This window comes from Typopeltis vanoorti, chromosome 12 (assembly GCF_054136105.1).
Source record: "Typopeltis vanoorti isolate ZY-2024b chromosome 12, IOZ_Tvanoo_1.0, whole genome shotgun sequence".
Lineage (NCBI taxonomy): Eukaryota > Metazoa > Arthropoda > Arachnida > Uropygi > Thelyphonidae > Typopeltis > Typopeltis vanoorti.
This window is the reverse complement of record NC_143560.1, coordinates 73,965,522-73,979,351: the sequence shown is the minus strand read 5'-3', so window position 1 is coordinate 73,979,351 and position 13,830 is coordinate 73,965,522. Positions and strand designations below refer to the sequence as shown.

The 13,830-nt window shown below is 36.0% G+C and overlaps 1 protein-coding gene across 5 annotated transcripts in view; it reads left to right on the top strand.

Annotated features, from left to right (window-relative positions):
- LOC150100889 (syntaxin-binding protein 5-like) overlaps positions 1-13,830 on the top strand; it is a 710,057-nt gene that overhangs the window by 270,941 nt on the left and 425,286 nt on the right. For all 5 annotated transcript variants that reach the window (XM_090401895.1, XM_090401898.1, XM_090401897.1 and 2 more), the window contains exon 7: positions 4,107-4,190. In XM_090401895.1, the coding sequence (XP_090258021.1) occupies positions 4,107-4,190 (84 nt within the window). The remainder of the gene's footprint in view (positions 1-4,106; positions 4,191-13,830) is intronic.

Genomic DNA, 13,830 nt, shown 5'->3' with positions numbered 1-13,830 from the left:
CTGATGGCATTCCCCCAATTGTCCTGAAGGTTTGTGCATCAGAACTGACCCCTGTCCTATGTTGTCTATATATACTGTCTTATGCCACTGGTATCTATCCCATAGCCTGGAAATTGGCCTATATTCAACCAGTTCCCAAGAAGGGCAACAAGTCACTGCCATCCAACTATTGCCCCATCTTGCTCACCTTAGTCCTGTCCAAAGTAATGGAAAAAATCATCAATTCCCAACTCCTACACTACCTTGAAGCTACCCATCTAATAAACTACCAGTATGGATTCCGTTGCTGCCAATCAACAGGAGATCTGTTCACATATGTCACCCACCTCTGAACCATGAAGAAGTTTGGTGAATCTCAAACGGTTGCACTTGACATCTCCAAGGCATTTGACCAGGTCTGGCACAAGGGGCTTACTAAGTAAGCTGTCATCGTTTGGTCTATCTCAAGACCTCTGTAGTTGGATTGCTAGCTGTCTGGACACACACACACACACACAGTATGTGTGGTGGTTCCTTATCCTCTCACCATTCAACTAATGCTGGCATTCCACAAGGCTCTGTCCTCTCACCAATCTTCTTCCCTATATTTCAATGACCTATTTCAGCTTACCTCCAACCAATACACAATTTTGCAGACGACAGCACACTGCACTCCTCCCTTTCTTATGATAAACCTTACTTCACACAACTGACCTCAACCTACAGAACATCAACCACCACTGCCCTCAATTCTGATCTCCAAGCTATCCTCCAATAGGGTTCAGATAACCTAGTCAATTTCAATGCTAATAAGACCCAGTAATGTCTTATTTCTCATAAAAAAAGAACCATTTCCTCCCAGTCCTATTTTTGACAACACCCAAATGTCCAGACAATCTGAGATTTCCCTTCTTGGAATTAGTCTATATTCAACTGACTGACATCAAGCCTTTCCTGGCATAAACACGTAACAACCATTGCATCCTCAGCTTCTAAAAAACTAGGATTTCTCTTTCACTCAAGACGTTACTTCACCCCTGAACATCTGTTAACCTTATACAAATCACAAATCCACTCAACCATCGAGTACTGCTCTCATGTATGGGGAGAGGACCAAAAAGCTCCATCAAAATGCTCGACTCAATACAGAGGAGAGTAATCGTATTTATTAATTATTAATGCCCCATCTCTTACCAACTCACTCCCCCCCCCCTAACTTTCGCACAGACGATTGGTTGCCACATTGTGTATTCTACAAACATTTCCATGGAAAATGTTCATCTGAAAAAGCATCAATAATTCCCCCACTTAGTACCAAGCTCGTTGGAACATGTGCAGCTGCTGCTCAACATCCCTTCACAGTGCACCTTGAAACCCACAGAACAAGTTTCTTCTCCTCCTCCTTCATCCCAGCAACTGCTGTGCTGCAGAACAGTTTCCCTCTTATTGCGTTCCCCAGGGAATACGATATACAGTCATCCAAATCAAATGTGAACAAGTACCTTCTCTCACAACAAGTACCTACGGATTTTCTGTGTATTTCTGTTCTGATATCTTATTACACATTTGTTTTTAGTGTATATATATATTTGATCATTCATTTTGATGATTTGCAGTGCTATCTTTCTTGATGCTAGTACTTTTAGGACACCTTATAATCTTATTTTGTTTGAAAGCCTTCTGTAAGTCAGTGAAACACAAAAATATTTGTTTGTTGAATTCTACTGCCTTTTCTTTATTTGTTTTATAACAAATATAGCATCAGTACATGATCTTATCTTATTGAATCCTTGTTCAATGGCAGCCAAGATATTACTGTTGAATTATATTAATGTGTGGGATTTAGTGCATTCATTCCTGCTCATACCACAAACCATTCATTGAGAGTGAATAGTTTGTGGTTGGTATGAGAACAGGAATGGAGAGAATGTTTGTTTGGAAACGTTGCACGGCTGAATGCAATAAACACGAGATGTGTCGGGAGCAGAAGAATGAAGTGACTGGTATTAAGGATATAAGGCAGAATTGTGAAAGTGTTACAGAGAATGTAGCAAAAACAGTGAATGATAGTACATATGAAAGAGTTTGAAGGAAGTGGGTGAAAGTAATAATGTGGATGATGAGATGACAGTGCAGAAAGAAATGGCATGCTTATGCAGACTCCTTCATAGGACAAAACATGAGCTTCTGAAAAAATTGATTGTGTGGTACAGCAGGAAAGGAAAAGAAAGAAAGAGCAATTGGGAAAAGCATAAAAGGGCAAGAAACTGGGAGAAAATAGAAAGTCTTGTATGGAGAGTCAATAATGATAAGAGGTGTACTTGATGATAAAGTTATGAAAGCATGTTTCCCCAGGTGTGCAAAGGATGTTAGTGAAGCTGTTTTGCAAAAGAAAAAAGAGAACAAATTAATTAATTTTTAATTATTTTTTTATTCTTTTATAGTCTTCATATTTGGCTATATTAATTTTATCTTATAAATGTTTATTAGTTGCAGATTTTTTGGTTTCTGATAGTGCTTTTATTTCTTCAGTATGTCAGGGAGCCCATCTTGTTTCATATTTTCCAGATTGTTTCTGTCCCAGTCTTGCTGCTTTTTTAATATTGTTTTTTCTAATGATTTTTTTTCTTTTTTCCCTGCAGAGAAATCCACTTTTAGTCTATTTCGATAAAGTATTCTTATAGTGCCTTTTATAATGATTCCACCTTAAATTTGTTTCCTTGTATTTCTTTATTTTTCATTTTCACTTCATTTATATTTTTGTTAGTCTAAATTTTCTCATAAGTGGTCTATGATTGGTTCCAATGTCTACAGATGGTAGAACAATATCCAATATTTCATCTGGTTTTACTCTTTTATTTGTTTTATAATCTGCGATAAACATTTGTCATCTGTTATTTCTCCATGTTATTTTGTGTTGACTCTTGTGATTAAAGAAAATATTATTTACTCTAAATTCATTATCTGTACAAAACTGAAGTGATATTATTCCATTTGAGCTTTGAGTTGTTTCATTGAATCTTTGACATGTGCATTTAAGTCTCTGCCTTAGTTTTTGTTTTCGGTTTTCCTTCTTGAGGGCTATAGGTGCTGATTATATTTTTTTTCATAAACAATATTTCCATTCTTTTATTTCATTTTGAAAATCCTCATGTATTATTATTGCTATACCTGTTTTAGTTCTCTCTTGTTTCTCTACTCCGTTTGAAAAAAAAAAAAAATATGATAGGTATTTAATTTATACATTACTTTACTTTTCTTTTTTTGTACAAAACTGAAACAATATTATTCCATTTGAGCTTTGAGTTGTTTCATTGAATCTTTTACATGTGCATTTGACATGATATGCAATGTATTTTTTTATATATTGTACTTCCAATCCTTAATGTTCTTGCATTAATGTGGTTAATTTCCAGTGCCTTTTCCATTGTTTTGTTCTTTCCTGGTCAGATATCTGTCTGGACAGCACACTGCATTTTGTATTGTTTTTATAGGTGCTTAATTTGTACATCATACAAATTGGGTTACTATCCCTGCTTGTTGATACCACATTCTTTAGCTGGGCATGTTGTTGTGGCCATTCTGGTAGTTTACACTGCCGACATCTCCTGTTAGTTCTCTCTCACCACATTGAAGTAGCAGGTAGGATTGAGAGAGTAGTAATAATAATAATAATTATTACTTTTTAAAATTATAAAATTAAAATTATTAATTTTACTTATGCAATTCTTCAATTAATTCATCTTGTTTTTGATTTAAGGAATGAATATTCCAGCTTCCAATCCTTAAGACTCTTCGTAATATCTTTTCGTAGATTAAGAATCTGAATTGATATGCAGTACTGAAGGTCGAACCATTATTTATAAATAAAGAAACAATTTAGTTTTCACAATGCATAAGTGAAAGAATCTCATTGGTAGTCATTACTTTTGTTTTAAACAGTGATTACTATACTGTTTACAACATTTCACATCCGACTGCAGTACACTAGTCCATTTCATCTACTAACCAAAAAAGAGGGGTGGGATAAACTAATTAGCTATTAAATCTTAGCTTTTATGAATATCTCACTAAAAATGTTTTGTATTAGAAGGATCAGTAGACTATACTGACTGTTCTCATTTTAGCTTCTTATAGGATTTGAAACTGGGGCAGTAGTTTTATGGGATTTGAGGAACAAATCTGCAGAAACAAGGTTTCAGTGCTTGGAAGTAAGTATAAATTTTATAAATGTTTGTGTAATTGTAATAACAGGAACACTTTAATATTAAATATGAAGTTGATGTTTAATTTATAGTTGTGTTTATATTGACTATGTGCTCATTATGATGCATCATTTAAACATTTGCTGTGAGTACACATTATTAAGCCAAATGTGCAACAAAGCTAGGCTGATAATTCATTTTAATATCATCACAGAATTCATCAAGTTAGTCTTTACACATGCTATATCTTAGCAGCTTAAGTACTTTGCTATCAGTAAGATGATATTATGATAGTAGTTTATTTTGCACTTGGTTAGACTATACGTCTAAACAAGTGCAAAATAAACTTACAACATCTATCTCTAAATCCAGAGTAATTCAATAATGTGGTACACCTGTTAGAAACTTGTATAGATAAATATGATCTCTCCTATTGCTTCTGCCTTAGTATCTCCATGTTTGGGCCTGCCTCCTGCTGACCAGAACTCAAAGGTCAAAACCAGTCTGGGTAGTGGCCCTTCCCTTAATGTATAGCAGTATACATGTCTGCAAGGCGATGTGCTTTGCATTATGGGAGATACTTAGACAAGGAGTGATGAGAGCTTGGTCCACCTTTGCTCAGAGGTTGCTTGGTGTTGCACCACCTTACCTCAGTCCTGAAGATATTTTCAGGTGCATACTTTGTTTGCAAAGGGTCAAAGCTGTATAACTCAGAGGAGACCTCCACATAACCTTTAAAGGAATGCGGAGAACCAACCAGGGTTTCTGACCTAATGTCCAATACAAATCTTCTCGTGGTGCACCTTGTTGGTATCTACTTGGATACTGAACGAACGAGGGCTGCAATTTGGGATTTAGCCAACCAAATTGTATTCTTATTGGTTAAACCAAAATAAAAAATGATGATTCAACATGACAAAATTTCATGCCAGCTGGAGCATCGCTCGGTTAAACAAGGCCCCCCGTTGTTTTCGCCAGGGAACCAGGGCGAACAACGAAAAGTCAGCTACTGGAACAAATCTGAAAACACACCCCAACTCAACATCACCAGAGTTAAAGATCGGTACTATCAACATAAGAAGCCTGAATGGCAAAGAAATGGAGCTAGCTGAGGAATTAGATAAGTACCAGATTGACATAATAGGGGTGACTGAAACAAAAAAGACAAAAACTGGTGAGATCTTTCTAAGCAATAAATACAAAATGTTATATTCAGGAAATGACAATCAAGGAAAAGAAGGAGTAGCCATAGTATTCAACACAAAATATGAGGCTAATCTTCTTGAATTGCAGGCAGTCTCAAGTAGAGTGATGTGGGCAAATATGAGAATGGGGAACTGGACAGTGAGACCTATTTGTGCCTATGGTCCCACAGAGGGTTCTACTGAGGTAGAAGTGGGAATTTTTTGATGCTTGAAAAAGCAACTGACACAATGAAAAAGGAAAAGTTGGTCCTTGTTAGGTATCTGAATAGCAGAGTAGGAAATAATTGTCAAACATTCAAAAATATTTTGGGAAAATTTGGAGAAAATAGCAAAGATAATAATAATGGCAAATACCTGTTGGATTTCTGCTCAGGACATGGACTGGTTATTACTAACACCATGTTCCAACATAAAAATGTGCACAAATTCACATGGAGAGAAGAGGCAAGGAATAAGAAAAGTCTCACTATGTTATTGTTGATAGTGATGTTTTCTCCCTGGTGCAGGACACCAGAGTGTACAGAGGATTTGAAATTGGAAGTGATCACTATTTATCATGAAGGTTGTTTTCTTGATCATAAATAGTAAATAATAATATTTGGTTAACCGATCAAGTGTTGATCAATATTTTAATTAATTAACTGGACCAACTAGTTTCGCCACACTTATCTGTTGGCTTCTTCAGGGTACTAACATATAGGTTTAAACACTCTCAAAATTATACATAACTGCAAAACTGACTAGAATAATTACAAATGAAATAGTATCGAACGTGTTCTTGTTGAAAAAGTATAGTACACGCGATACGTGTTTCACTCACATTCGATACTATTTCATTTGTAATTATTCTAGTCAGTTTTTATTCTTGTCAGTTTTGCAGTTACGCATAATTGTGAGAGTGTTTAAACCTATATGTTAGTACCCTGAAGAAGCCAACAGATAAGTGTGGCGAAACTAGTTGGTCCAGTTAATTAATTAAAATATTGATCAACACTTGATCGGTTAACCAAATATTATTATTGATCACTATTTAGTCTTAAGCAGGATAAAATTGAATTTCACATCGAAAAGAATAACATGTAAGAAAGCTTTAAAGCAAATAAAAGTTGAGCAGCTCTTAGATGTGAACTGTAGGCTAAAATACACAAAGATTATTGAAGAACAAATGAAAGAATTTGAGAACGGGAATCAAACCTTGGAGATTCAGTGGCAAACTCTAAAGAAAACATTGATTGATTCTGCCAGAGAGGCATGTGGTGAAGTTGTCTGCAAGGATAGAAAAATTAGAACTCCATGGTGGACACAGGAAGTTAGAGAGGCAGTGAAGGAAAAGAAGAAAGCATATCAAAAGTTCCTGGCAAATAAGTCGGCTTGTGCTCTTAGAGAATACAGAGACAAATGCAAGAAAGCTAACCACTGTGTAAAACTAGCTAAACTAAAGTCATGGGAGGACTTTGGGAAGAACATAGAAAATAAATATCAAGAAGATGGTAAGATATTCTGGAGGTTGTTGATGAAGCTTAGAAATGGAAGCAAGAGTGCTGTAAAAGAGATGATAAAGGTGACATGAAAACGGGAGAAAAAGATATCCTTGAAGTATGGAGTAATTACTTTGAAAAGCTGCTAAATGAAACAAGCAGTGATGACAGCACAGTGGTAAAAAAGACTGACCAAGCATGCAGTCAGGAATACATATTCGTACTTGAAGTAGAAAAAGCCATCAAAGGCTTGAAATGTGGAAAGGCAGCAGGAGTAGATGATATTCGACCAGAAATGCTGAAGTACGGGTGGCATAAGAGTCATACAGTAGCTGCACTACATAGTTCAAAAAGCCTGGACAGAGGGACGAATTCCCGATGATTGGAGTAGAGTTCTCATAGTACCCATATAATAAAAATGGAAATAAAACAATGTGAGAATTACAGAGGTATTTCCCTTCTGAGTGTTTCCTGGCAAGATCTATGGGAGTATACTTGAGAAACGGTTGAGAAGAATTGTGGAAGAAAAGCTTGGTGAAGAACAAGCTGGATTCAGGCCAAAAGAGGCTGTCAGGATCAGATCTTCACCTTACGACAAATAGTCGAGAAAGCATGGGAATATAACAAAGATCTGTATTTAAGTTTTGTCATTTTGGAATAGGCATATGACAAGGTGCCAGGAGAGAAGTTATTCAATACGCTACAGTTATATGGTGTCAATGGGGCATTATATCAAGCAATGCTTAGTCTTTATTTGAGTTATAAGTCAGCTGTTAGAATTGAAGGAAGTACAGGAAGTTGATTTAATGTTAAATCTGGTATGAGACAAGGATGTACATTATCCCCTCTGTTATTCATTATCTATATGGATCACATTATGAAGGAAAGTGGTATTAAACATGATATCAAAATTGGAGATGTTAATGTCAGCTCTTTGCTCTATGTGGATGATGTTATACTTCTAAATAAATCGGCTACAAGTCTGCAAGATTCTCTGACTAAACTGAATAAATGTTGTAATAGATAAGGTATGAAGGTCAGCAATAAAAAGACAAAGACAATGAAAATATGCAGAATCATTGAAAATGTCAACTGTTGTGAATGGAGAATCTGTGGAACAAGTAAAACATTTCAGCTACTTAGGCACGATTTTTAGTGAAGATGGTATATTAAATATAGAAATAGACTACAGAATCAGCAAAGCTGGTATGGTGGGAAGTCAATTGAATAAATTCATATGGAATAAGAGAGAAATTAGTTGGAACACTAAATTAGCTGTATACAAGACAGTGTTCAAACCAGTTTTAACTTATGGATCTGAGAGCTGGGTCAGAAGTAAAACACTTGACCAGAGACTAGAGACCGCAGATATGAGAGTCCTGAGAAAGATTATAGGCGGGAACAGATGGCATCAATGGCAATATCATATTAAAAATGAGGATATTAGGAAAGAACTTGACATTGTCAGCATCCAGGAGTACATTAGCAGAGCTAATCTCAGGTGGTATGATCACTTAAACAGAATGGGCGAAGAAAGATTAGCAAAACAAGTGTTCTCTGCCAGGTTGGCAGCAAAACCACTCAGAGGAAGACCAAGATATAGGTGGATTGATACGGTACAAAGTGCCTTAGACGATAGAAATATAAGATTTGATAATGTTGGAGTCTTGACAAGTAACAGACTGATTTGGAGGAAAATTGTAGATAGGAAGTTAGTAATGATGTAATTTTTTCATGTAGTACTATCATATCCTGTACACCCCTTGAGGGTACATGGCAGGAATTTGATGATAATTTGTTTGCTTACACTCAGATAAAGGATTAAACTAAATTTATTATGATGATATGAATTTATTATTCACATAAGGAGTAGGCAATGTGTTGTGTCAAATAGATATCAGCATATCTTTGTAATAGCATGCTTGATCCCTATGGACGAGAGAAATATTTTAATGGGCAAAGTTTACTATACTGAATTTGGAGGGGGGGGGGTAATTGATCCCCCATCTCCACTCCACTCCATTCCCATGAAATAAAGGAAAAGGAAGGATGTGTAACAAAGGAAATCACCAGAAATAAAATGATGAAATCATGCATTTACAATCACCAAACATAACATGAAAACACGTATGAATGCAAACAATAATGGGAAACATAAGAAAAAACTAGGAAAGTATGAAATTATAAAAATAAAAATACAGAATTAAGTACTTTATAAGTACAGACAGCACATAATTAACTAATTGTGCTCCCTGTACCATTAAAACTGAAACCTGAAAACTGTAGCAGTCAGTTAACTTTATAATTGGTTACATCCAGTTACAAAGAGGTAGAGGACACAAATGAACGTTAACCTGCATTAGTTAGCTTAAGGAGAGAGTTTAAAAAAAAAAAAATTATTGGCACAGCAGTTATAAATGATTAACCTACTAAATAGTCCTATTAATGGACAGATGACATAAATTGTTACTGTTCTATTAGAACTGTTAATTAAAGAAATATGGAATAGCCTTCATTATTATTTTTTTTAATTTGAAATTTATTTAAAAGTTATGAAGTTTGTGTGGATAACAGTTCATTTTGTTTTTGAATGATTCTTTATCCATAAGTAAAAGACTATTTTAACTATTTAGAATATTTTTTTACCTAAATTTTTTATTTTAATAGTATGCACAGCATTTTGAAATTTAAACATTAATTCTGTTTTCATTTTTATAATTTCACACTGTTCTTTCTTGTGTCTTCCATTATTGTTTGCATTTGTACTTTGTTCATGTTGTTGTTTTGTGTTCTTTATTATTATTACTATAATTATTACTATCCCAAGACCTTATGGAGTCAAAGACTCATCTGGAAGTTCCTTTTATCACATACACACATCTCATCATACTGTGTCTTAAACAAACTCAAACTCCTTGCAGACACTACACTCTCAGGCAAGGCATTCCAATCATTTACAACTCTACATGAAAAAAACCTGCCTCTCACTCCCCTACTCACACCCTCTTTATACAGTTTCCAGGGATGACCTCTGGTTCTCCCCTGATCTCCCACTATTTTCTTTAGAACTTCTCCAGCATTGATCCTATAACAACCCCTTACCAACTTGTCTCTATCATATCTCCCCTCTTCCTCCTGTCCACCAGACTCTGCAAATTACATCTACTCAATCTTTCCTCATACTAAACATTCCAGAGGTCAGGAACTACCTTAGTCAGTTGCCTTTGGACCCTTTCCAACATCTCTTCATCCTTCTGAAAACCAGGTGACCCAATCTGGGCACAATAGTCCATGTGTGGCCTAATCAAAGCCTTATACAACAGAACAGGAATCTCCCTACTTCTACATATCAGTGTCCTCCACATCATTCCCAGAAGCCTTTGTGTTGTCTTCACAATTTTGGCTATGTGTCTCCTAAATTTTAGATCCTTATCCACTATCACCCCCAGATCTCTTATTTCCTCCACCTCCAACAATATGTCCTCATCAAGCATAAATTCTGCATCCCATCTTTGTTTTCCAAATTTTAAAACATTACATTTTGCAACATTGAACTCACATCTGCATTTCCGTGCCCAATCACTCAATTTATTGAAGTCTTCTTGTAAGGCCACAACATCTTCATTACTCTTCATGGTTCAGCTCAACTTTGCATCATCTGCAAACAACTGAATATCTCCATCCAAATCCGCACCAATATCATTAATATACAAGTTAAACAGTAATGGCCCTAAAACAGACCCCTGAGGCACTTCACTAGTGACTTTCCTTTTCCTGTATATCGCTCCCCCATACACAACTTGTTGATACCTATTAGATAGCCAGTGCAATAATCTAATATCCAACCCCATCTGCTCTAGTTTGACTGTCATGGGGTACTCTATCAAAAGCCTTCACAAAATCCAAGTATATTACTGTGTATCCTTCTCCTCTGTCCAAAGAAGCAGTCACTTTATTGTAATAAGTAGATTGCTAAAACATGACCTCCCTTTAGCAAATCCATGCTGTCCATCAAAGATAATACCATTGTTGTCAACCCAACTCTGGATCCTAGTTCTCATAAGCTTCTCCAATAACTTAACCACAACACCTGACACACAGATAGACCTATAGTTTGATGCTTGAGTTTGATCACCTCCTTTATGAAGTGGCACAATCTTGCCCTCCTTCCACTCCTTACGAACTTGACTGAGTGAAAGACTCGTATTTAAAAAATTATGTCAAGGCAGGTGTCAACTCCCTGGCACATTCCTTCAGAATATGTGGTTATATATTAACTAGTCCCACAGCCTTATTAAAATCTAGTTTACTCAACCTCCCCATTCACTTCTTGCTCACTTACAGTCAGTCTCTCCTCCCCATCATCATCTGCTCTCAATCTCTTCATGAAGTCACATTCACAAGATTGAAAGACTGTTATGAACTGCTCATTAAGTATCTCCACCACACATTCTGCAACAACTGTCTTTATGCCATTTTCTCCAATCAATGTCATCTTCCATAATCACATTTTCTTTTGCTGGCTACATATCGAAAGAACTCCTTAGGATTCTTTTTGGCTTCGTTAGCTAACTGCTGTTCATACCTCTCTTTAGCTACCCTCACCAACCAAGTTACCCTCCTTGCCTGGTCTTTGTAGACTTCATGGGATTGGTTATTTCCACTTTCCTCCACAATGCCCTTTTTCTCTGTATTGCATGCTTAATCTCTTTATTCGTCCATCTCACACCTACCTTATTTAACCTTCTCACCCTTGGAATACATTTAGACATTGCATCTACTGGACAGTTTTTGAAAATCCCCCAATCTGCGTAGATCTCTTTTCCAGCTAACTCCTCATTCCATGCTACACCTGCAAGCTGTCTCCTGAGCTCTTCATAATCACCCCCCCCCCCCCCTTGTAGTTCCACATATACCCTTTTCTCACAGAGGTCCTCACACTGCTGGAAACCACCCAGATAATCACCTCATGGTCGCTATCACCAATTGGTGGATGATTTGATACCTCATTTATAATTACATCCTCTGATGAGATGACCAAATTCAAGACCCTTGATTCTCGTGTGCCCTCTGTTACATACTGTCTGAGGTAGTTATCCTTCAAAAACTCAAGAAACTCATTTTCTTTACTTCCAGTGCTATCTCATCATTCCAGTCTATATTGTCATAATTAAAATCACCCTTTTCTTATTTGCTTGGCCAATTTGATTATACATTTCATTATCACCACCATCCACATTACCTGGTCTATAACAACATTCCACCAAGTATTTGATTCCATTCACCTCTATCTCACACCATACTGCCTCAAAACCACTGGCACTATTTCCCTCCTGCATCTCTACCCTGTATGGACATAACTCTCTCTCTATCATCAATAACACTTATGTTTAGTTCCTGCCAATTTTTTGTGTTTGCTATCGTCAGTACAATTTCTCATAATTTCTTTCATTATGTTTTGTAGTTTCCTTTGTTCTATTTTTTACCAATTTTTTTGTTTATGTATAGTTCCTGTCATATATAAATATTCTTCTGTCTTTAGTGTACAGTTTCCAGCCACTTTCTTTGATTCTGACATTGTTTGCTTTCATGAAGCTTTTGAATTTTTATTGTTTGTAATAGTAAGCTTTGAAAACATGGGTTCTATAGGACTTAGACCAGGACTTTTTTTGTAGTTCATTATAACACATCTTTTCAGTAAGTATTATTCATAATATATAGCAATTTTTACATTGTCCAGCCTGCTTTGAAGTTTGTAAGTCGACAGTTAATGGAGAGAACAGATTGCTTACGCATATAATATATATATATATATTATATTATATGAGAGTGGACCGAAAAGTTCTCGACCATAGATGGCAACACTATCGGCAATATTTTTGTTTTCTAAGTTGGTACATCTGTCTGAAATTGCAAGTCATTCTATTAAGTAGTTTGTTTTATACAGCTGTCTGAAGTAAAAGTGTTGTCTGTATCCCTTGAAATGGATAAAATTGAGTATCGGACGGTTATAAAATTCTTTGTAAAATAAGGTTTAACACCAAAAGAAATTCATTCGAAGTTCATAAAAGTTTATGGGCACTCTTCTCCTTTGTTTTCGACAATTAAGAAATGGGCTGCTGAGTTTAAACGTGGCTGTACCAAAGATGGTCAATGTGAAGGACATCCAAAAAGTGTAACAACACCAGAAATTATTGGTCAAGGGCACGATATGGTATTGGATGACCGGCGAGTCAAAGTGGGTGAAATTGCTGAGACTATAAGCATTTCAAAAGAACATGTAGTATATGTTGTTTTGAAATAACTGCAAATGAAAAAGCTTTGTGCAAGATAGGTGCCATGCTTGCTCACAGCAGATCAAAAATGCATTCGCATGAAAATCTCTGAACAGTGCTTGGAGTGTTTTAACAAAAATAAAACTGATTTTGTGTGTTGATTTATAACTATGGATGAGACTTGGATTCACCATTACACACCAGATTCCAAACAGCAGTCAAAACAGTGGACTGAAGCCAAACAGTTGTTCAGCGCCAAACAGTTGTTCAGCGCCAAAGAAGACAAAGTCGGTTCCATCAGCAAGAAAGGTCATGGCATCAGTGTTTTGGGATGTTAAAGGTATTTTGTTTATTAATTATCTTGAAAAAGGTAAAACAATAACCGGGGAATATTATTCCAATCTTTTAACCAGACTAGATGATCACAAGAAAGATATTTATTTAACCAAATATTTCGGTCTGGAAATAGCAGACCGAAATATTTGGTTAAAAGTATTCAGACCGAATACTTTTTCTTGTGATTACGTGATTATATCATTCAGTCTTATGTCGCAAGTATCCTTAAAACAACAAACCAGACTAGATGAAAAATTTCATGAGGAAAGACCTGGTTTGCAGAAGAAAAAAATCATCTTTCATCAGGACAATGCACCTGCCCACAAAGGTGTTTTGGCAATGGGAAAATTAA